This window comes from Elephas maximus, chromosome 22 (assembly GCF_024166365.1).
Source record: "Elephas maximus indicus isolate mEleMax1 chromosome 22, mEleMax1 primary haplotype, whole genome shotgun sequence".
Taxonomy (NCBI): domain Eukaryota; kingdom Metazoa; phylum Chordata; class Mammalia; order Proboscidea; family Elephantidae; genus Elephas; species Elephas maximus.
In genome coordinates this window covers 22,406,061-22,429,210 of record NC_064840.1, presented here as the reverse complement: position 1 = coordinate 22,429,210, position 23,150 = coordinate 22,406,061, and the positions used below count along the sequence as shown (strand labels likewise).

The window sequence follows — 23,150 nt, the reverse complement described above, 5'->3', positions numbered from 1 at the left end:
GACCTCCACCGGGAAACATGCGGGGGGTCGGCCGGGCCTGGGGTGGGCGGAGCCGCGGGAGGCCCGGGAGGGGTGGGAAGCATGAGTTTCAGACCTCTGGGATTTCCGGTTCAAACCTTAAAAACAAAAAAAAAAATCGTGGGGCACAGGTTAAAGATTGCCAACTTTTTATCCAGAGTGGAGAAGTCATCGTTTAGGTAGTCCATGCGGGGAATGTAAAACCTCTCCGGAGGGAACCTTGGAAACTCCTGATTTAACAGGTGGGTGGAGGGAGAGTTGCGTTCCACACATACTCAAAGGAGGGATCACAGGGCATGAAAATCTCGGGAAAAAGTGTCAGAATCCGAGGCATCAAGCGGGGAGGGGTGGGAGCAGACTCAAAGCCTACAGGGGCAGACAAGATGGATTAGTAAGGGGGCACCCAGCCCCCCATCGTTGTTGTTGGGTGGGCCCGTATTGTCACATCTCCCTGTTTCTAAGAGAAAGATAACTACTGAGTTTTAAATATTGGCAGCAAAGTAAAACAACAAGCTCAGCTGTTTGAGAGTCAAACAAAATGTGTCTGTGGCAAGATCCCCCAGGCTGCCAATTTGCACTCTCTGGCGTGAAGGGTTTTGAGAAGGTTATTGGTGAGCAGTGCCAGATGGATTGGGAAGAGAAGGACTGAGAAGAGAGGCCTGGGTTTGGCAATCAGGAGGTCGTTGGATGCCGGAGCCAAGTGGGCAGTCTCAGCTGAAGTCGGAGACTGGAAATTTGTGGGGGTGTCAGACCTAATCATGATTTTCATTGACAACATCTGGCATCTTAGGAGGAGTTGACAAGGTTGGGAGCTAGTGGCTGGTTGCAGCAGGGCGAGGAGGTGAGTAACCTGATGCTGGTCAGAGAGTTAGCTGAAGAGATGCCTATAGTTAGACTCTCTGTATATAGGGCCTAATCTCACACATTTAGTAAGGACCTACTATGTGTCTATCATGGAGCCCTGGTGGGCGCAGTGGTTAGGAGCTCAGCTGCTAACCAAAAGGTCAGCAGTTCAAATCTACCAGCCGTTCCTTGGAAACCCTATGGGGCAGTTCTACTCTGGCGTATAGGGTCGCTATGAGTCGGAATCTACTGGACATCAACAGGTTTTGGGCCTATCCGCCTCAAGTGCAGCCACCCCAGTCTGTCATTGGAGGCTTGTGTACTGCTATGATGCTGAACAGATTTCAGCAGAGCCTCCAGACTAAGACAGGCAGGAAGAAATGCCTGGCAATCTGCTTCCGAAAATCAGCCCATGAGAACCCCGTGGACTGAAATAGTCTGGTCCACAACCAATTGTTAATATGGCGCAGGACCGGACAGTGCTTTGTTCTGTTGTGCGTAGGGTTGCCATGAGTCAGGGGTTGACTCAAAGGCAGCTAATGACAACAAGCTCGGCAGGGAAGGAGGGGAGCCTGGGTGAAAATGGAGGGTTGTTGGACTTGAGGTTGAAAAGTGGTGTTGAGAGAACTGGAAGGATTGGAGTTCATGGGTTACTGAAGAGATGGGAAGGTTGGAGGAGTTGAAGTGATCAAAGAATTTTGAGGACATTTTAGTTCTGTGCTTTTTTCACATCTGACCTTTCTACTGGCTGGAAAATTATTTTTACAAAATCATTTCTAGTAGGAATGAGTTTCGTTGTGACTATTATGATTAATTCAGTATGTTTATGCCTTAAACTTTGGTGCAAGGAATAAAGAATTTTGGGGAGAGGAAAAAATTTGGTAGTTCTAGCATAAAACCATGCAGCTTTTTCTCCATTTGATCACTTATTTTTTTCAGCAAAAGTGTGTCTAAGGGTGGTGCCGTTGTGCTGGATGCTAGGGGTTCCAAGAGGAAGGAGCACAATGGTGGGGAGGGTCGTGTAGACTGATGTTTGCCATCCAGGGTGAGTGCTGTCATGGGCGTGTGCCGAGTGTCATGGGCCACTGAGGAGGCATGGTGAGCCCTGCCTGAGAGCCTCATAATCAGGGTTCAGGGAAGGGGATGTTTGAACTGAGTCTCTGAGGATGAGCAAGGGGCAGTCTGAGAGCAGGAGTCCTGCAATCCTCTGTTAGGCACAGAGACTGGAGACAGCAGCCAGAGGAATGGTTGAGTTGTAAGGCTAGGGGTGTGAGGGACAGGTAGGAGAGGGACTGGGAGGCCAGCATAAAGGCTTTGTGAAGGAGTGGGGCTCTGTTTTGTAGGCATCAGGAAACTGTTGCAAGATCCTAAGAAGGGGAACTACATGATCAGATTCGTGTTTTGGGTCCTAGGTGGCACAGGCGGTTTGCTTTTGGCTGCTAACCTGAAGGTTGATGGTTCAAACCCACCCAGTGGTACCACGGAAGAAAGGCCTGGTGATCTGCTTCTGTAAAGTTTACAGCTAAGAAGACTCTGTGAAGCATTTCTACCGTGTAACACATGGGGTTGCCATGTGTCAGAATCAACTCAACAGGCTTGTTTTTTTTTTTTTTCTTGGTCAATAGAGACAATGGACTGGAGGAAGGAGGAAAAGCTGGAGTTAGCAGCTGCCGTGGAATCAACTCCAACTCATGGCAACTCCGTGTGTGCCAGAGTAGACCTGTGCTCCACAGGGTTTTCAATGGCTGGTTTTTTGGAAGTAGATTGCCAGGCCTTTCTTCTGAGATGCTTCTGAGTGGACTTGAACCATGAGCCTTTTGGCTAACAGCCAAGCGTCTTCACCATTTGCACCTCCCAGGGACTCTAGAAGCTGGAGGTAGGTGGCCAGTTAGGAGGTGACATTGAAATAATCCTGGGGAGTAGCAGTAAGGCCTGAGCTGTGGAGTGGCAGTGGCACAGGGAGGCTGAGACCCCTCAGTGAAGCCTCAGGAAATGGACAGGGAGTGAGAAGGTATAGTCTTGACTCCCAAGATCCTGGCTTGGGCACTGGTTGGAAATGGTACAATTAACCTAGTATACCCACCCACTTACCCATTGCCTTCGAGTTGATTCTGGCTCATAGTGACCTGATAGGGCAGAGTAAAACTATCCCATAGGGTTTCCAAGGCTATACTCTTTAAGGAAGCAGACTGCTACATCTTTCTCCTGCAGAGCAGCTAGTAGATTTGAACTGCCTACCTTTTGGTTAGCAGCTGAGTGCTTAACCACTGTGTCATCAGGACTCCTTAACCTAGTGTAGGAGGGAAGTATTTTCTCTTTCCCATCAGCACCCCCATCCCCAAATCCTCCAGTAAGCTGGTGTCTTGTCTCTTTGCCATAGTGACCCCACTTGCTATTTTAGCTTTCCTTGGGGCTTTACTTCCTAAGCACCTTCAGCCTGTATAATCTGGATATCACAATGTAGACACAGATTGTGTCTGTCTGGAGACTTTGAGGGGTGTAAATGGTTAGTGTGCTAGGGTGCTAACCAAAAGTTGGCAGTTTGAACTCACCCAGAGACACCTTGGAAGAAAGGCCTGGCGATCTACTTTCAAAAAATCATCCATCGAAAATCCTGTGGGACACAGGTCTACTCTGGCACGTGGGGCTGTCATGAGCCAGGGTCGACTTGACTGCAGCTGGCATAGTGGTCTATCTGTCTTTCTTATAATTGCTTCTAGTACAGCAACCTTGTCTCTGATTTGGTTGGGATCATCTCAAAGACAAGCTGTGTCACATATTTATTTTGCTGTTACCACTACAGATTCTAGCCCAGAGAGGAGGCACACAGTAGGCATTTTACTTGCTGACACGACCATGTCCTTTTTTTTCCTTTCAGGTGCGAGAACAGTAACGGTGTTGCAGAGAAGAACATTTTTGAAGGATCACTATAATTGGGGTGATCCTCAGTTCACAATGGAAGTCTCCCCAGGAACCAAGTTTGCTGAGACCTTTGTGTTTGCGGACAGGTTAGAGATGCAGAGAGAACTTTTCCCAGGGGAGGAGCTGGGGAATCCTTTTCTTCAGGACAGAAGTTTGGAGCACATGGCTGTCATCTACAAGGAGATCCCTCTTGGGGAACAGGGCAGTGAGTGTGGTGATTATGGGGGAAATTTCAGTCTGTGCTCTAGCCCTGTTCAACATCGGAATGTGCCCTCAACCACCAGACCCCAGGATGATGAGCTATTTGGCCAAACCTTCCTCCAGAAGCCAGACCTCAGTATGTGTCAGATAGTCCATGGTGGAGAAGACTCCAGCAAGTGTGATGGCCAGAAAGCAGGCTGGGGGGACGTGGTGCTTAACAACCCTCACAGAGTGGTACAGCCAGCCAAGCCCTATGCATGCCGGGAGTGTGGCAAGGCCTTCAGCCAGAGCTCGCATCTGCTGAGACACCTAGTGATCCACACAGGGGAGAAGCCCTACGAGTGCTTTGAGTGTGGGAAGGCCTTCAGCCAGAGCTCTCATCTGCTTAGACATCAGGTCGTCCACACTGGGGAGAAGCCCTATGAGTGCCAGGAGTGTGGCAAGGCCTTTCGCCAGAGCTCCGCCCTCACACAGCATCAGAAGACCCACACTGGCAAGAGGCCCTATGAGTGCAGGGTGTGTGGGAAGGATTTTAGCAGGAGTGCAAGTCTCCGGAAGCACGAGCGAATTCATACTGGAGAGAAGCCATACCAGTGCATGGAGTGTGGGAAGGCCTTCAACCAAAGTTCAGGCCTGAGCCAGCACCGGAAAATCCACACCTTGAAGAAGCCGCATGAGTGTGAGCTTTGTGGGAAAGCCTTCTGTCACAGGTCCCACCTCATCCGGCACCAGAGGATCCACACTGGGAAGAAACCCTACAAGTGTGAGGAGTGTGGGAAAGCCTTCAGCCAGAGCTCCAACCTCATTGAGCACCGCAAGACGCATACGGGTGAGAAGCCCTACAAGTGTCACAAGTGTGGGAAAGCCTTTAGCCAGAGCTCCTCACTCATCGAGCACCAGCGGATCCACACAGGGGAGAAGCCCTACGAGTGTGGCCAGTGTGGCAAGGCCTTCTGCCACAGTTCGGCCCTCATCCAGCACCAGAGGATCCACACTGGGAAGAAGCCCTATACCTGTAATGAGTGTGGGAAAGCTTTCCGGCACCGGTCAGCTCTCATTGAGCACTATAAAACCCACACCAGGGAGAAACCTTATGAGTGCAATATGTGCGGCAAGTCCTTCCGGGGCAGCTCACACCTTATCCGGCACCAGAAAATCCATGCCGGGGAAAAATCGTAACAGGAAGAGCTGGTAGCAAAGCATGCCAACCTTTACTGGGCAGAGTCTGTGTCCATATTGCTTTGTCTGTTAGACCCCACCTGCCTCCTGATGGTAGCACTGAACAGAGGCCCTCCAGTCCCAGCGCCCCTGAATATCCACAGTAGCAAGAGAGCCCTTGTGGCACCTGGTAAGGAGCTCGACACTCAGCAGATATCAGAGTGGAAGGGAGGGTGCGGTGCTAGGCAGGCGGAGGAAATGGAGGTGTTCTCGTTCTCCTGTTTGACTCGTAAGCCCGTAAGATACAGTTTTTTCCTCTATTTGCTTATTCCAGAATCCAGAAGAAGAAGAATAAACATTAAAAGGAGAAAGATGAGTTACACCCATGAAAATGTCAGATTAACTCTTTAACATTAACCCTCAGCGTGGCAGTTTCTGAAGTCAGAAACTGTGCTCGTAGCTCAAATCACCCAAAGAAAAACGAATTCAAAAGCAGATTCATCAGCAGGCAAAATGGATTCTTCTGCCTGGGTCAGGCATTGTTGGGGACAATCACAACAGGCTAATAGAGAAAAGAGGGGTCTGGAAGGATGGGTTTTGGGGTTGGGAGTGAGGGTGGTGGGCCCTCTTTTCTGTGTTAAAGAGAGGGTGGCTTCTGTCAGAGACTCCCACAGGGAGGAGAGGCTGCTGGCTCTAAGTCAGCCTGGAGAGTAGGCATTACTGTTCCCTGGAATAAGGCCCCACAAGACTCAGTGAACCTGGGATACCAGTAGGGTTCCCTTCCAGTCTGTGCTGTGCATCCTCCTTTCTTTGTCCCCTAATGCTGAGGGTGTGTGGAGCAGGGTGGAGAAGGCTGTGGTTCTGGAGTCACAAGATCTGGGTTCAAATCCTAGTTTGGCCCTATCCTGCCTGTGTGACCTTGAGCAAGCACCACCCATAGCCCCCTGGGACTCTGCTTCCCCACCTGTGAGAGGGGGTCATGGGGCCTGGTTGTGCACCTCCAAGGCCTGGTGAGAGGCTTCTGTGCAGATCGAGGCCACATGTGAAAGTGCTTTGCAATTTGAGTGGTCCCAGATGGTGGCTGAGAGTGGAGACCCTGAGTGGTCCCCACTCAGAGATGCTGCCCTCAGACTGGTGGGGTGGCCCCATGCTGTTCCTAAAATGACGAATTTGCAGCAGGCCCTTTGTTAAGTCAGGCCTTCCCTCACCCTCTTAGGCCTGTACCGGGTCAGCAAGGGGCAGCGGTCCATGTGTCCCCGTGGCCCCATCTGTATATGGATATCCTCCTGACGTTGCCCAGATGGATATGTCCTTCTGATGCCACATTCTTGTACATCCCTGTCCTCTCCATGGCACACTAGAGTATACTTGGAGGTCATTTAAAAAGTGCCAATCCTGGGTCCCACCTAGACCAATCCCATCTGTATCCCTGGAGCTGGGCCAAAACTTGCTATATTCTGAAGGCTCCCCAGGGGATCATGATGTTATAACATAGCTAGGCTGTCTCAGCTCCCTGCCCCACCCCTGCCCCCAGGAGTTGGCTTGGGTAGTGACTCTGTGGCTGATTGATAAGTGTCTGTTTTGGGCACTCAGGCCTTAGCGCAGCCACACAGGTCTCTAGTGCTGGTTCCCACTGGGCTCCACGGAGCTAGCGCAAGGAGGGAGCAGTCTATAAGCTATTTTCAAGTTTTTCAAAAGTGCATGGCTGGAATTACATGAGCCCATGGTGGTAACATTGGTTATTTCAGCTGATCAGAAGCTCAGCTTAGCAGTGATGTACAGTTTTGATGAATAATCATGGGAAAATCGTAATGGCTACTTAGTAAGTGGGGCTTGATAGGCCAGGAGTTTTTTTTTTTTTTTAATTTTTATTATGCTTTAAGTGAAAGTTTACAAATCAAGTCAGTCTCTTGTACAAAAATTTATGTACACCTTGCTAAACCAAACCAAACCCACTGCTGTCGAGTTGATTCTGACTCATAGCGACCCTATAGGACAGAGTAGAACTGCCCCATAAAGTTTCCAAGGAGCGCCTGGTAGACTTGAACTGCCGACCTTCTGGTTAGCAGCCGTAGCACTTAACCACCACACCACCAGGGTTTCCTTGCTGTATACTCCTAATTGCTCTCCCCCTAATAAGACAGCCCGCTTCTTCCCTCCACTCTCTCTTTTCGTGTCAATTCTGCCAGCTTCTGACCCCCTCTGCCCTCTCATCTCCCTTCCAGATAGGAGATGCCAACATAGTCTCAAGTGTCTACTTGGTCCAAGAAGCTCGTTCTTCACCAGCATCTTTTTCTATCCCATTGTCCAGTCCAATCCCTGTCTGAAGAGTTGGCTTTGGGAGTGGTTCCTGTCTTGGGCCAACAAAATGTCTGGGGGCCATGACCACGGGGGTCCTTTTAGGGCCAGACCTTTGTAAATGTTGGGTCTGGTGGACAGGGAGGGAGATCTTAATAGGAGTCCTGGTACTAAGTACATAAGCCACTCCTCATCCAGCTCTTCTCTGTGAGCATGTGAAACATTCAGCCAGCAGTTCAGGCCTCCAGAGCATTGTGGGTGGCCTGCCCCAGTGGCCTTCAGTAATTTATCAGGAGTGAAGAGAGAATGGAGCCCCTGGGTGATGCAGTGGTTACTGTGCCTGGCTGCTAGGTTGGTGGTTTGAGTCTACCCAGAGGTGCCTTGAAAGAAAGGCCTGGCAGTCTACTTCTGGAAGGTCAGCCATTGAAAATCCTATGGAGCACAGTTCTACTCTGACACATATGGGGTTTGTGTCACGTGTGGGGTATGAGTCGGACTGATGGCAACTAGAAGAATGAATGCTGAGACACCTTCCCAGCATGGGCCCTGGCAGATCTACCTCTTTAAGTCTACCCTACTGCCCCCTTCCCCGTCAGCCTTGGTCAGGCCTGTCACATGGTCTCCCTTCTGACTCTTCCTGCACACCCTAACCAGATTGGTTTCGTAAAGCGTCATTTTATATAAATTGCCATTCTCCTTAAAACTAACCTTCAGGGGCTACTCTGCGCACACACTTGGTTCAGCCAATCCAGTTGACTGCCCTCTGAACGTGCCCATGGAGTTCATGCCACCGTCTGCCAGAAACTTTTCCATCTCCAGGTTCTCGTAACTGTCACTGTGTTCACATTTTGGCAATATGTACTTTTTTCTTCTCCTCAGGCTCTCTGTCCTCCTCCTTTCTTTTTGACAGTTTATGAAACATGGGAGTTAGATCCCTGTTCTGAAGGGTTAGGAGCCTTGCTGGTGCAGTGGTTAAAGTGCTTGGCTGCTAACTGAAAGATAAGTGGTTCAAACGCACCAGCTACTCTGGGGGGAAAAGATGTGGCAGTCTGCTTCCGTCAAGATTACAGCCTTGGAAACCCTATGGGACAGGTCTGCTCTGTCCTGTACGGTCACTATGAGTCGGAATCGACTCGACTCAATGGAGAATGGGTTCTAAAGGGTTAACGGATTCTCACGTGAACGTGGTAAGACCAAGTGCTTTTTTGTTGGAAGTATGAGTGGAGCTCTATTCTTTATGAGGAGCCTGCTCAACTTCTTTCAGTGTTTAATGATGTATTTTTGTAATTCTTTTATTTAGAGTCTCAAACGGTATAAAGTTAAAAGAGATTGTCCTTAGTATTGTTTTAATCTTCCTTGAATGTGGTGGTTTGTTTTATATTTTTTTCTGTTCTATGATGGTGGTTTACTTAAATGTTGAGTGCTGTGAATCTCCCACTCTTGATTTGTTTACTGATCTGATTGTTTTGCCAAATTATATGTAGTTGGCTCTTTTTTGGTGTTGTGGCTTAATACTTTACAATTGTAAGATTAATTATTTAGATATAATTAATATTTTTGTTACTTCTAGTGAATATCGGTACTTGGGTTTGTAATTTTCTCTGATAGCTTTGTTGGCACTTCATGAAGTTTGGATGTGGAATTTTTTTGTTATTAGAAATTTCCTTTTGGCCCAAATGTTATTGCTACTTTTTTTTTTTTAATATTTCCAGGTGATGAATGCTTGTGTAATTGCTGTTTATTTCTTATTGCACTGTAGTGTGCAACATTTCTGAGTGTCCTTAGAATTTCTTTGAACCTGAGTATAATATCAATTTTCACAAAGCATTTATGTACTCTCAAGAAATGTACTTTTACTTCATCAGTTCTATTTGTTAAATCAATTTTTTGATCATTTTATTCAAACCCATACTTTCTCTTTTATTTACTTCAGAGTTCTTAGCCTGGGGTTCATGGACTACTTAGAAGTCCATAGCATGCAGGGGCTTTAGGGGCTGGTGGGCCCCCAGGGATTTCACAAAGCTATGGCGGTATATGTGTGAATGGATTTTTCTGGGAGAGGCCTCTGTAGCATTCATCAGATTTCGAAAGGGCTGTGTGACCCCCAAACGGTTATAAACACGAGTTTACCTGTTCTAATTATAATCTGATTTTCTGTTTTCTTCTTTATGGTTTCTCTATTTCTCTTATATATGTTGCTGTGTTAGTCATGTAGTTTTCTCAAACCCTTTTTAAGAAATAGGGTATATAAATTGTCAATAAAACTAATATTTGGGGCATATATAGTTAATAGTGTTATATTGAAAAACTGTGCCTTTTAGTGCCCTCTTTGCCTCTTTCAATGCTTCTAGCCTAAGCTTCACTTTTCCAAATGTCATAATTGAAGCTCCTTGCTTTTCTTGAATTTGCATTTGCATGATAGAATTTAGTTCAGCGTTTTACTTTTTGAATTTGAGTACATATTTTCCTGTATATCTGTAAGTTATAAACAGCAAATTGTTGGATTTTGTTTTCTGATTCTGTCTGTAATTATTTTTCTTATGTAAGAAGTCCTCTTGTCATTGACATTGTTTTTTAAGAGTAAGGCATCGTTTATTATCATCTTAATATTTTAATGTATATTAAGTCATTTAGCCCAAAAGATCATGCTCATTTTTTCCACTATCTCTAACTACATCTGGAGTATCATTTTTGGGTAGACCAGAGATCTCGTCACATTTGGGGTCAGCGCTGGGCTCTGCCCTGAGCCCACTCTCCATGTCTTTGGCCTCTGACTTCAGTGTCCTTGGCGTAACAAGGGGGGAACAATGCCCCCCTTATAGCCTTGTAGGGCTCCTATGGAGTGAGGCAGATGTGCTTGGCAAACTGTGAGGTGCAGTTAATTATTGCACTATTAGCACTCTGAAATATTTGATTTAGTTTTTCTTACTCCCAGAGTTCTTTCAACATAACTTAGAACATTCCACTGTGCTTTATTTTTTAGAAGATACTGCTAAATATAAAACCCTAAAAAACCAAACCCATTGCCATCGAGTTGAATCCAACTCATAGTGATCCTATAGGACAGAGTAGAACTGCCCCACATGGTTTCCAAGGCTGTGATCTTTATGGAAGCAGACTGCCACATCTTTCTCCCATGAGACAACTGGTGGGTTTGAATTGCTGACCTTTCAGTTGGCAGCTGAGCACTTAACCACTGTGCCACCAATGTTCAGATATGGATCTGTCCCATCCTCCGTGAGTGAACTTGTCACTTGAAGAGAGGTGGAGGTAAACAAGTAAGCATGTAGTCCTGATAATACATTCATTATGTGCCTTTGTGTCTTAGAGATGTCACAGTAACATAGCAGCCTGAGGAAACATCGGGAAACATTGACCATGACTGGGATGGTGGGAGACGGGAGATAAGCTGTTTTGGGGCTATCACTGTGACTCCTTAAAAGACAGTCCAAGATTTAGGCAGAACTCATGGAAGCTTTTACTCTGGCAAGGTGGTCTCGTACCCCTTCCCATTCCCCTCGTCCAGGCCGGTCTCCCCTCCCCCACCCCACAGCTGGACACTGCCAACATCTCCAGGGAGAGAGGGGATGCTCTGTCACAGCTCCAAGGGCTTGAGGAGTTGGTCACTCCTGGCCACTTCTGTTGCAGGTACAGAAACTGAGGCCCAGAGCAGTTGATGACTTGCCCAAGGTGTGCAGCAATTTAGTGGCAGAGCTGGGGCTCAGCCAATTCTTTTTCTACTGAACCAGGGCTGGTCCTCAACATGGCTGCACATGGGGACCTCACACAGGGGCCGCCTGGGAACGCTTCAAATGCTGCTGCCTGGATCCTACCCTGAGATTTTGATCTTACTGCCCTGGTGTGTGACCTGGGTGTCCGGATTTTAAAAGCACCTCCAGGTGGTTCTAAATGTGCAGCCTGGGTGGAGAACCACTGTGCTGAACCTGTGCTTCTCAAACTAGGCTTTGCCGGGAGATCTGGTTAAATCGCAGGTTCTGACCAAGGGGCCTGCGCTGGGGCCCGAGACTGTATTTCTAACTGTTCTCAGGTTGTACTGATGCTGCTGGTCCGTAGACCACACTTTGAATATCAAGGAGCTAGAGTGGTGAGGGCCAAGTGTTCTTCAGAAATACTTGGGGTATTTCCCTTGTATATATTCCTAACAGTGGAGATAGGTGGCCAAGGGTGTCGCAGTTGTTGCTGACACCCTCCCTTACAGTGGTCCTGCCTTCCAGGAACAATCTAGGGTCAGGCAGTTGCTGCAGAGCCTGGTCTTGCATTATAAACCTTCAGGGATGTTAGGGGCCAGCGCTGACAAAGGATAGTGCTCCACCCTGCAGGGCCTCCGTGCCCAAGTCTCTTGCTCTGGATGCCTGTCTTAGTCCTCTAGAGCTGCTATGACAGAAATATCACAAGTGGATGGCTTTAACAAAGTGAAATTTATTTTCTCACAGTCTAGTAGGCTGTAAGTCCAAATTCAGGGCGTCAGCTCCAGGGGAAGGCTTCCTCTCTCTGTCAGCTCTGGAGGAAGGTCCTTGTCATCAATCTTCCCCTGGACTAGGACCTTCTCCAAACAGGAATCCTGGGTCCAAAGGATGCTTCTGCTCCTGACACTGCTTTCTCGGTGGTATGAAGCCTCCTACTCTTTGCTTGCTTCCCTTTTATCTCTTGTAAGGTAAAAGGTGGTGCAGGCCACACCCCAGGGAAACTCCCTTTACATTGGATCAGGGATGTGACCTGAGCAAGGGTATTACATCCCACCCTAATCCTCTTTAACCACAGGCAGAGATGACGATTTATAACACATAGGAAAATCCCAAAATGGAGGACAACCACACAATACTGGGAATCATGGCCTAACCAAGTTGACACTTATTTTTGGGAGGCACAGTTGAATCCATGGCAGCCCCGTTTCCACAGAAGTAGCCAGAATAAGCTGTGGGGGGCTGTTTCAGGAGAGGAGAAAGAAGAGCCTGCCAGTGCCACTTTGGGAGGGACCTGACTGCAGGTGTATAGTAGTTCCAACTCCACACTGGGGAGACCCGTCCGAGCCAGGGTGATCTGGTCTGTTTGGGAGAGACAGCTTCAAGTGGCAGGCATCTCCTGTGCATCCTGCAGTCCCAGAGGAGGCAAGTGCTGGAACTGTCTTGATCAGCCCAGCAGCCCTAGGGAAGGAAACAGTCCTGGTGCCATGCTGGAGCCCTGCTGGGGTGCTGCCAGGACTTCTCAGAGGCAGCAAATGGTAAAAGCCAGATCGCCTTGGTCCCCTCAGAGTTGCTCGGCTCTTGGGGGCAAGTGGACATTCACACACATTACCCAAGGTGGATGCATTGATTTACAGGGGAGTGGAAGGAGAGACACTTTTCTGATGGGAGGAAAACTCCCTGACCTCCAGCACCTGAAAATCTAGAAAGCCAAACTAGTGAGTGGAATTGGGGTGTGTGGTGGTGACCAAGGTGGGTGTGATGGTGTGATGGTTAAGATTGTGTGTCAACTTGGCTGGGCCATGATTTTCAGTGTTTTGGCAGTTGTGTAATGTTGTGATCACTTCCCTGTTGAGATTTGATACTTGATCACCCCTATGATGGCATCTGCTGTGAGCAGCCAGTCAGTTGAAGGAGAGTTTTCTTGGGTGTGTGGCCTGCATCAACTGTGGGCAGATGTTCAGTCAGGGCTGTGGGGCTTTTGCTCATTGGAGATCCTGCAGCTGGCTCCTGTTTGTCTGACTTCTAGTTCTTGGGACTTGAGCTAGCACCTTACCTGTGGTCTTGCCTGCCGATCTTGGCATTCGTTGATATTCACAGCCTGTGAGCAACAGCCCTGCTGTCTGGCCTGCTGATCTTGGGTTCACCAGCCCCTGCGGCTACGTGAATCAGGAGAAGCCTCTTTCCTGACCCACAGACTTGGGACGTTACAACCTCTATGACTGTGTGAGCCATTTCCTTGATATAAATCTCTGTATGTATATTTATATGATTTTCTGGTTTTGCTTCTCTAGAGAACCCAGCCTAAGACATTTGGTACTGAGAGTGGTTCTAGAGAAACAAAATTGTAAGGATGAATTTTCTAAATTGGTTTTAAAGTCTGGTTAGTCTTAAAGACGATGAGTCTGCTTCCAGTAGTAATGAGGGCACTGCTGATCCATGGCATAAGGCGGCAATGCAAATACACAAAATATCACCACCAGTGGATCAGGTATTGGTGAAAGACGAGGCTCTGGGTGATTGCATGTATGATACCTTTCTACAATTTTGTCATAATGAGAAGTATAAGGAAGCTCGTTGGTTGGTCCTGCTTTCACTAGACAAACTAGTGAAAGAAAGAGATGAGCTTAGGGCTTCAGAGTCAAAGCTCGAGCACTGCATAAAGGACCTCAAAGTTTCCACTTGTGCCTTGAAAGAAAACCTTATTTCTTATAGTAGCAGCTGATATTGCCATAAACCAAACCCAGAGCCTTAGTGTAAGAGTGGCTGAATTACAACACCAACTCAGCTGCTAAACTCGAGAGGGGTCAGAAGTTAAAGTGAGGGCATCGATTGGGAAGAACTGGGATCCTGAAAGCTGGGATGGGGACATGTGGGCAGATAATCAGGAAGCTGGAGACACTGAGCCCCTAAATTCCAGTGAATCACTCCTACCAACAGAACCATTAGCCCCTCCACTCCCATCTAATGAGATTAACCCAACTGTATCTAAAGTGCCTTTGTCTGAGTCATTGCCTGGGACATTATAAAGGCAGAAGCCTTACAAGACAATGCTGAATGTTCTCAAAACATTTCCCTACTGATTTTGGCTTCTAGACCTATAACTAGACTAAAGTCCCAGTGAGCCCCAAAAGGTAAATTACAAAATGTAACCCAGGAGGAGGTATGGTACACTCCAAAAGAACTGCTTGAATTTTCTAATATGTGCAAACAGAAACCTGGGAAATATGTGTGAGAATGGCTGTTAAGGGTGTGAGATAATGGTGCAAGGAACATAAAGATGCATCGGTCTGAGTTTATTGATATGGGCTCACTAAGCACAGATTCTTCACTCAGTGTTTCAGCTCGAGAAGTTAGGAAAGGATTTAATAGTTTTTTTGGTTAGGCTGCTGAAGCATGGATTATGCGGTGACCTACACTAAATCTAGTTGAAGTACCAGACCTGCCTTGGTATATTGTAGAAGAAGGTATCCAAAGGCTTAAGGAAATTGGCATGCTAGAGTGAATTTATCAGGTTAGACCCACAGACCCACAGATGGAATGCCCAGAGGACACACCTTTTACCATAATGGTGAGGAACAAATTTGTGAAGGGATCTCCAGTATCTTTTAAGACTGCTGTGATTGCTATTTTATGTAAGTCAGATTTGACAGTGGGAACTACCCTAACTGAATTAAGACATCTAATTACAATGGGGCTGACTGGAGCTTCTGGTGGTAGGGGCCAAGTGGTGGCACTCAATTGACAAAGACAAGGTGGGTGTGGTTACCATAATGGACAGCAAAGTCAAAGAAGTAATCAGAACAGTCTGACTCCTATGGACTTATGGCATTGTCTACTTAGTCATGGTGTCCCTAGGAGTGAAATAGATGGAAATCTACTAAATATTTACTTGATCTGTACAAGCGGATGAATTCTAGGTCAAGTGAACAGCAGCCTGACTCGGATCGCCAGACTAGACAGTCATGGTCCCTTAATCAATTCCCAAGCTTGAGCGAGTTTACAGACTACAACCCCTTGATTGAAGGAGAGGCTTGTTCCCCTTGAGGAAGGACTCCAATACACTGCCAAAAATTTATACTGCTGCCCTTTCTCCCAGCCTCCCCAAAGGGATCTATCGCCCTTTTACGAGAGTGGCTGTTCACTGGGAAAAAGGAAATAATCAGACTTTTGGGGGATTACCAAATACTGGCTCTGAACTGGCACTAATTCCAGGATACGCAAAACATCACTGTGGCCCGCTAGTCAGAGTGGGGGCACATGGAGGTCAGGTTATTAATGGAGTCTTAGCTCATGTTTGTCTCACAGTAGGTCCAGTGGGTCTCTGAACCCAACCTGTAGTGATTTCCCCAGTTCCAGAATGCATAAATGGAATAGATATACTCAGCAACTGGAAGAACCCCCACCTTGGATCCCTGACAAGTGGAGTAAGGGCTATTATGGTAGGAAAAGCCAAGTGGAAGCCGATAGAACTGCCCCTACTTAGGAAAATGGTAAACCAAAAGCAATACTGCATTCCTGGAGGGATTGTGGAGATTACTGCCACCATCAAGGACTTGAAGGATGCAGGAATGGTCATTCCCACCACATCCCCTATGGAAAAAACAGATGGATCTTGGAGAATAACAGTGGATTATTGAAAACTTACCCAGGTGGTGACTAATTGCAGCTGCTGTTCCAGATGTAGTCTCATTGCTTGAGCAAATTAATACATCTCCTGTTACCAGATATGCAGCTATTGATCTGGCTAATGCCTTTTTCTCCATACCTGTTTTGAAGGACGATCAGAAGCAGTTTGCCTTTAGCTGGCAAGGCCAGCAATACACCTTCATTTGCCTACCTCAGAGCTACATCAGCTCTCCATCCATATGTCAGTTTAGTCTGCAGGAACCTTGATCGCTTTTCCCTTTCACAAGGTGTCACGCTGGTCCGTTACATTGATGACATTATGCTGATTGGACCTATTCCTCATTTCGGTGTGCTACTCTGTCCTGTTTATCAAGTGACTCGAAAAGCTGCTAGTTTTGAGTGGGGCCCACACCAAGAGAAGGCACTGCAACAGGTTCAGGCTGCTGTACAAGCCACTCTGCTACTTGGGCCACATGATGCGGCTGATCGAATGGTGCTTGAAGTGTCAGTGGCAGATAGAGATGCTCTCTGGAATCTTTGGCAGGCCCCATTGGTGAATCACAGCTCAGACCCTTAGGATTTTGGAGCAAAGCCATGCCAACCTCTGCAGATAACTACTCTCCTTTTGAGAAACAGCTTTTGCCTTGTTACTGGGCCTTGGTAGAGACTGAACGCTTAACCTTGGGTCTCCAAGTCACCATGCAGCCTGAGCTGCTCACCATGCACTGAGTGTTATCTTTTCCACAGAGCCCTAAAGTTGGATGTGCATGGCAGCACTCCATCATTAAATGGAAGTGGTATATATGAGATGGGGCCTGAGCAGGACCTGAAGGCACAAGTCAGTTGCACGAGGAAGTTGCCCAAATACCCATGGTCTCCACTCCTGTTGCGTTACCTTCCATCTCCCAGTCTGCACCTATGGCCTTGTGATCAGTTGACTGAAGAAGACTGAAGAAGAGAAAACTTGTGCTTGGCTCATAGATGTTTCTGTGTGATGTGCAGGCACCACTTGAAAGTGGGCAGTGACAGCAGTACAGCCCCTTTCTGGGACCTCCCTGAAGGACAATGGTGAAGGGAAATCCTCTCAATGGGCAGAACTTTGAGCAGTGCATTAGGTTGTTCACTTTGGCTGGAAGGAGAAATGGCCAGATGTGTGCTTGTATACTGATTCATGGGCTGTGCCCAATGGTTTGGCTGGATGGTCAGGGACTTGGAAGGAACATTGGAAAATTGGAGACAAGGAGGTTTGGGGAAGAGGTATGTGGATAGACTTCTCTGAATGGGCCAAAGAAGTGAAGATACTTGTGTCTTACGTGAATGCTCACCAAAATGTGACCTCAGCAGAGGATGATTTTAACAAAAGATGACACATTTTGTCCATTTGACCTCCAGTTCTTGGTACTTGAGCTAGCAACTTACCCGCGGTCTTGCCTGCTGATCTTGGGACCCATCGATATTCGAAGCCTGTGAGCAACAGCTCTGCTCTCCGGCCTACTGATCTTGGGTTCGCCAGCCCCTGTGGCTACATGAATCAGGACAAGCCTCTTTCCTGACCCATGAACTTGGTATGTTACAGCCTCTACAGCCGTGTGAGCCATTTCCTTGATATAAATCTCTATTTATACGCTTTACTGGTTTTCTTCTCTAGAGAACCCAGCCTAAGACACATCCCTCCTGCACCTTGGAGGACAAACACTTGTACAGTCGTCAGAATGCTGGTGGGGTCGCAGCTGGAGACCCCCCTCCTTGTTTGCCTCCTCCTTCCCTTGCTGCCTCTCTGCATCCTGCTGTGGTCACTAGCCTTCCGAAGCCTGCTGCCGCCTTTCTGGTTCTCCCTGTCTGTGGTCTGGGATGCCCTCTGGTGGTGGTTGGTAAGCATCTACACGACTTGGGTGTGGTCTCCCCAAACCAAGAAGGGTCCTCTGCCTTATATCCGGCCTCCCCGTGCCACCGTCCAAGGCCAGGCCGGCCTTCTCAGGGAGATATCTGGAAGCTGCTGAGATTCCTCCTCTGTACCTCACCCGAGGTATCCAGCTTCCGGAGCGGAAAGAGGGAGCCCACTGTCATGTGCTTTCCACCTCTCATCTCTCAGAAGAGGGAGCGGCACTGCATGTGGTCCTGGACTGATCTTCTACCAGGACTATGAGAACCCTCAAAGCTGGGTTTGTAGTGGGGGGTGCCAGGGGGTACAATCCCTCCTTTGGGGCTGGTGGAACTTGGATCTGGGCCTTACAAATGGAAGTCTGAATTGAAGGCCAAAAGCAGTTCCCTCTTACTGGAGGCCTGTCCGAGTTTCCCAGGGGGCCTCCCTCTGCCTGTCGGCTTTTCCTGCTCCACTCTGAGCCTGGAGAGGGGCTGCAGGCTTCAGTGTCCACCCCAGCACCCTGGGCTGTAGGGGCCTACTTACCATACCCCTCTGGGCTGCGAGTGGGCCTGCACCAGCATTTGCTGTGTCAGTAAGCTGTGACCTCAGCTCACTTTCTAGTTTCTGTCCTTTCTCCACTGTCACTGGCTTCAAGCCAGGAATTGGGGTGCTGTTGCCTCCTGTACCTTCTCATTTACTGACCCCCAAGTCCTGGTCCTTAATATAGCTCTCCTTCCCCACCTTCTCTTGCCAATTTCTCCCACCTTGGTCAAGGCTGCTACCACCCCATGTGGGCTCCCTGCATCCCTTCTCTGGCTGCCCTCCTTGGACCTGGCTCCCTTTGCCCTGGGCGCCCAGAGTGATCTTCCTAACCTGCCAGTCTGACAGGTCACTCCCTTACTCACACACGGTCATTGGCTCTCATGTGAGTCTAAGTGTCATGGGGTCTTTAGGCCCTACCTGACTTGACCCCTCAGGCTCCAGGCCCTCTTCTGACCACTCCTATCCCCAGCACTGCTCCAGCCACACTGACCTCCTGTGGTTCTGGGAAGGACATTCTTGGGGACAGCCTGCTCCCACCCACAGAGAGGGGTCCCTTCCTCTTCAGGAGAGCATGGGTGAACAGAAGTGGGAGCAGGGTAGCTCTGTTCCTGTGTCAGCTGTTCTTTTTATTTTTATAATATTGTATTTTTGGTGAAAGTGTACACAGCAAATAGGTTCCCATTCAACAATTTCTATACATATGTTTCAGTGACATTGGTTACGTTCTTCACCTTGTGACAACGTTCTCATTACTTCCATTCTGGTTCCATTTCCAATAACCTGGTCTCCCTGCATCCCCCTTCCCCCAGCCCCAACCTTCTTGTCTTTGCTTTAGAGTAATTGTTGACCGTTTGGCCTCGTATAGGTGATTTTTTTTAAGGAGTGCAATACTTCACAGGTGATATTCTTTATTTTATGAGCTAACTTGCTGTTTAGCTAAAAGATAACTTCAGGGGATAGTTTCCGTTCAAAGTTTAAAGAGTATCTCAGGGCAACAACTGGGGATACCTCTAGTCTCAACTGGCCCAATAAGTCTGGATTTCGTAAGAATTTGAGGCTATATTCCACATTTCTCTCCCTTTCTATCAGGATCCATTTATCGTGTCTGGGTCAGCTATCTTGAGAAGGCCCATTTCCCACTCCACATCCCTCCCCCCCAGGCCTGGGCAGCGTCCTGAGTGCCATGAGCCATTGACCAGGGATGGTCAGCGCATAGTGGAGGACGAGAAGGGAGGGAGGATCCCAACCCTCTCCTTCTCCTGCCTTCTGGTTACACTTCACATCATCTCAGTGTCTGGCATACTATGTATTTCCTAAAAAATTATTTCACAAGTGCCCTAGCTATGTGTGCATCTGAGCCCTTGTCCTCCAGATCCAGTCCTGATCAGGTCACCCCAGGCCTTGGGTGAGTCCTTGCAGTGGCTGAACTCTGCCTGGCCCTTGTTCTCTTCCCTGTTGACTGGGGTGGGGATCAGCAGGAATTTCAGGGAAGCCAGGCTCCTAGAAGAGTAGAGTGGAAAACGCCGGTGATTTGGAGTCCATTTCACGATTATATTTTGTGTTCTTAGGCACTGACAGTGAGAAGGCTGGCAGGAGGCCACTGCCCCATAGCATGTGGAGAAAGGGGAATAAAAGGAAAAGACCTGACCAGAACCTGAGACTGAGAAGAACAGGTTGGGGAAACAGTCCTTGTTGGAAACCCCAGGGGTGGTACTGTGGGTGGTGAGGTCATGTGGCCACTAGAGGGAGCCATGCGCCCAGCTGGGCCCAGTGGGCTGAACACTCACGCAGGTGCTCAGAGCCTGTCGGGGGCCCAGGAACTGTCTCCCTCGGGCCTCTCCCCAGTAGCAGACCAGGGGTCTCTTGCTTCCCTCTGTGCCTCAGAGGTCCTACGGTCCCGAAGCCAGACCTCGGGACCAGAGTGGCCAGGGGGCCACAGAGAGGGAGGAGATGTGTAAGAATGGTCCCTTTCCCCTCTCTGCCTTTGGGCCTGGGTGAGCTTGTGGGGTCTCAGGAAGCCCAGCTCTGGGCTGCCTCCTACTTGCTGGGATGGTACCACCAGGTTTTTACACACCTCAGTCTGTAATGAATGGAATATGCAGGCCATAAATCAGAAAGGCTGGAGAAGGCTGAACAAGACAATTACCAACCAACCCCACGGCCACTCACGGAACAGAGTGTGCTCTGAGTGCAGGACACGCATTTTTTTTCAAGCACACAGAAGGGTCAGTGAATGTGGAAATGCTGAACCACAGATCATGTTCTCTGAGCACAATGCAGTTGTTCTAGAAATCGAATCAATCAGAAACACACAACCAGAAAACCATTATGGGCGCTATTTCTTTCCTAGCCAGGCTTGGTGGGTGTGGGAATCCACCAGCAAAATTTTGCTTCCCGTCCCTGCAACTTTGGGTTCTGCTGGTTTAGAGGTCTTAGTTCCCAAGGGGGGGAGTTTTCCACCAGGGACACAGTACTGATTCCACTAAGCTCGAAGCTGAGGCTGCCCCTGCCACACACAGCTCTTCCTTCAAAGAACATCAGGGATGCAGGATCAAACCTAATCGTCAAGGGGATTGCGTTGTGCTACTGAGGTGCTGAGGTGCTTGCTGAGGGCAAAGGGAATATGAGGTGGGTAGTGGAAGTAATGGAGCCCTAAATAATGCCAATGGTTAATACACTCAGCTGCTAACCGAAAACTTGGCTGTTTGAGGCTACCCAGAGGTGCCTCAGAAGAAAACCCTGGCATTTTAATTTATTAAAATTTTCATTTCTGAGTGATGAGCCATTGAAAATCCTGTAGAGCACATTTCTACTCTGGCACATATGGGGTTGCCACAAGGCGGCATGAACTCCATGGTAACTGGTAGTGGAAGTAATAAATACCAGCTACAACCACGTGAACAGTCACAGAAAAGAGGACTGTAATAATTATGAATATCCCTTCCTTGTTTTTATAGAAATATATTTATATTATAGTAACCATTTTTTTCCTCCCCCCTTCCCATTTCCCTGCAATCTAACATAAGATGTGTTAATAGTGGGTAACTTTCTATTTTGGTATCTAAGTTACAGGACATCAGAGGGGGAGTATGAATCAGCTGGGAGAGGAATAAGCATCGCTTAAATGTGGATGAAGTGACATGGAACTTGAGCCTTCCTTTGAGGAGAGGGATAGCATGTTTTTGGCTATAAAAGTCGAGATGGGTAACGTTATGTGTCAACTTGGCTGGGCTGTGATTCTCAGAATTAAGTAATTACCCTCCATTTTGTGATCTGACGTAAGGGGACTTTCTTTGGGGGTGCAACCTACATCCAATATATATGGAAGTTTTGGTAAAAGTCGCCTCCCTATAGATCAAATGATCCTGAATTCATCTCGTTGCCACCTGACCTTCGGATCGAGGATTAGCCAGCTCCCTCAGCCCTGTGAGCCAGGAGCCTGCCTCCTGACCTGCAGATTTTGGGTTCATCAGCCCCTGCAACCATGTGAATGAGGAGAAGCATTAAGCCTGCTGCCTGACCCATGGATTTGGGACTTGACAGCCTCCACAATTGTGTGGGCCATTTCCTTGAAGTAAATCTCTCTGTGTAGATCTATATACACTTCACTGGTTTTGATCCTGTAGAGAACCCAGACTAAAACACAAGGGTAGCTGGCATCATGTTAGGTGAAAGCATGATTTAGATACTGGAGGGTAAGTATGAATAAAGAAGGTATATTGTGATGGTTAGTTTTATGTGTCAACTTGGCTTGCTATAGTATTAAAGACTATTACATTAAACACTAACTAGTTGCTGTCAAGTCAATTCAGATTTATAGTGACCCCAGATATATCAGAGTAGAACTTGCTCCATAGGGTTATCAGTGGTTGAGTTTTTGGAAGCAGATCACCAGGCTTTTTTTCTGAAGTGCCTCTGGGTGGACTTGAAGTGCCAACCTTTTGGTAAGCAGCCAAGCACTTAACTGTTTGCACCACCCAGGGACATTCAAACACTAAGTGTTATTAAATTAACAGTAATCTAGGTGATCTGGTTCCAAAATATCAGCCACTGAAAACCCTACGAAGCACAGGTCTACTTTGACACGCTTGGGGTCACCATGAGTCAGAGTTGACATGATAGCAACTGTTTTTAGAGTCACTATGAATCGGAATCGACTCGACGGCGGTGGGTTTGGTTTTTTTTTTTTTTGGGGTTTTAAAAATTTTTATTTTTATTAGATTAAACACTAGTCTAGCTGTTGCTGTGAAGGTATGTTCTAGATACAGTTAATGGTTAACGTCTATCATCAGATGACTTTAAGTAAAGAAGATTATCCTTCATAATCTGGGTGGGGCTCATCCGATCAGTTGAAAAGCCTTAAAAGCAAAACTGAGGTTTCCTTGAGGAAGAAGAAATCCTAGGACTGAATTGTGTCCCCCTAAAATATATGTATCAATTCGGCTAGGCCATGATTCCCAGTATTGTGTGATTGGCCACCATTTTGTTATCTGATGTGATTTTCCTATGTGTTGTAAATCCTACCTCTATGATGTTGATGAGATGGGATAGGCAGAAGTTATGTTAATGAGGCAGGACTCAATTTACAAGATTGGATTGTGTCCTGAGTCAAACTCTTTTGAGATTTAAAAGAGAGCAGAGAGACAGGGGGACCTCATACCACCGAGAAAGCAGCACTGGGAGCAGAGTGCGTCCTTTAGGCCCAGGGTTTCTTCGTGGAGAAGCTCCTAGTCCATGGGAAGATTGATGACAAGGACCTTCCTCCAGAACCGGCAGAGGCAACCTTCCGCTGGAGCTGCTGTCCTGAATTTGGACATACTAGACTGTGAGGAAATAAATTTCTCCTTGTTAAAGCCATCCACTTGTGGTATTTTTGTTATAGCAGCACTAGGTAACTAGGTAACTAAGACACTGTGGACTGCAGCTTTAGTTCCTTCTCAAAAGTTTCCAGTCTGCTTGTCTGCCCTACA

At 47.7% G+C, this 23,150-nt stretch overlaps 1 protein-coding gene across 8 annotated transcripts in view; it reads left to right on the top strand.

The window, feature by feature from the left end:
• ZNF70 (zinc finger protein 70) overlaps positions 1-23,150 on the top strand; it is a 23,442-nt gene extending 292 nt beyond the window's left edge. For 3 of the 8 annotated variants that reach the window (XM_049866838.1, XM_049866836.1, XM_049866842.1), the window contains exons 2-3: positions 2,487-2,737; positions 3,740-23,150. In XM_049866838.1, the coding sequence (XP_049722795.1) occupies positions 3,817-5,163 (1,347 nt within the window). In that variant the 5' untranslated portion in view covers positions 2,487-2,737; positions 3,740-3,816 and the 3' untranslated portion in view covers positions 5,164-23,150. Of the gene's footprint in view, positions 1-72; positions 261-2,486; positions 2,738-3,739 lie in introns of those variants that run through there. The other 5 variants (XM_049866837.1, XM_049866839.1, XM_049866844.1 and 2 more) reach the window with 3 other exon arrangements.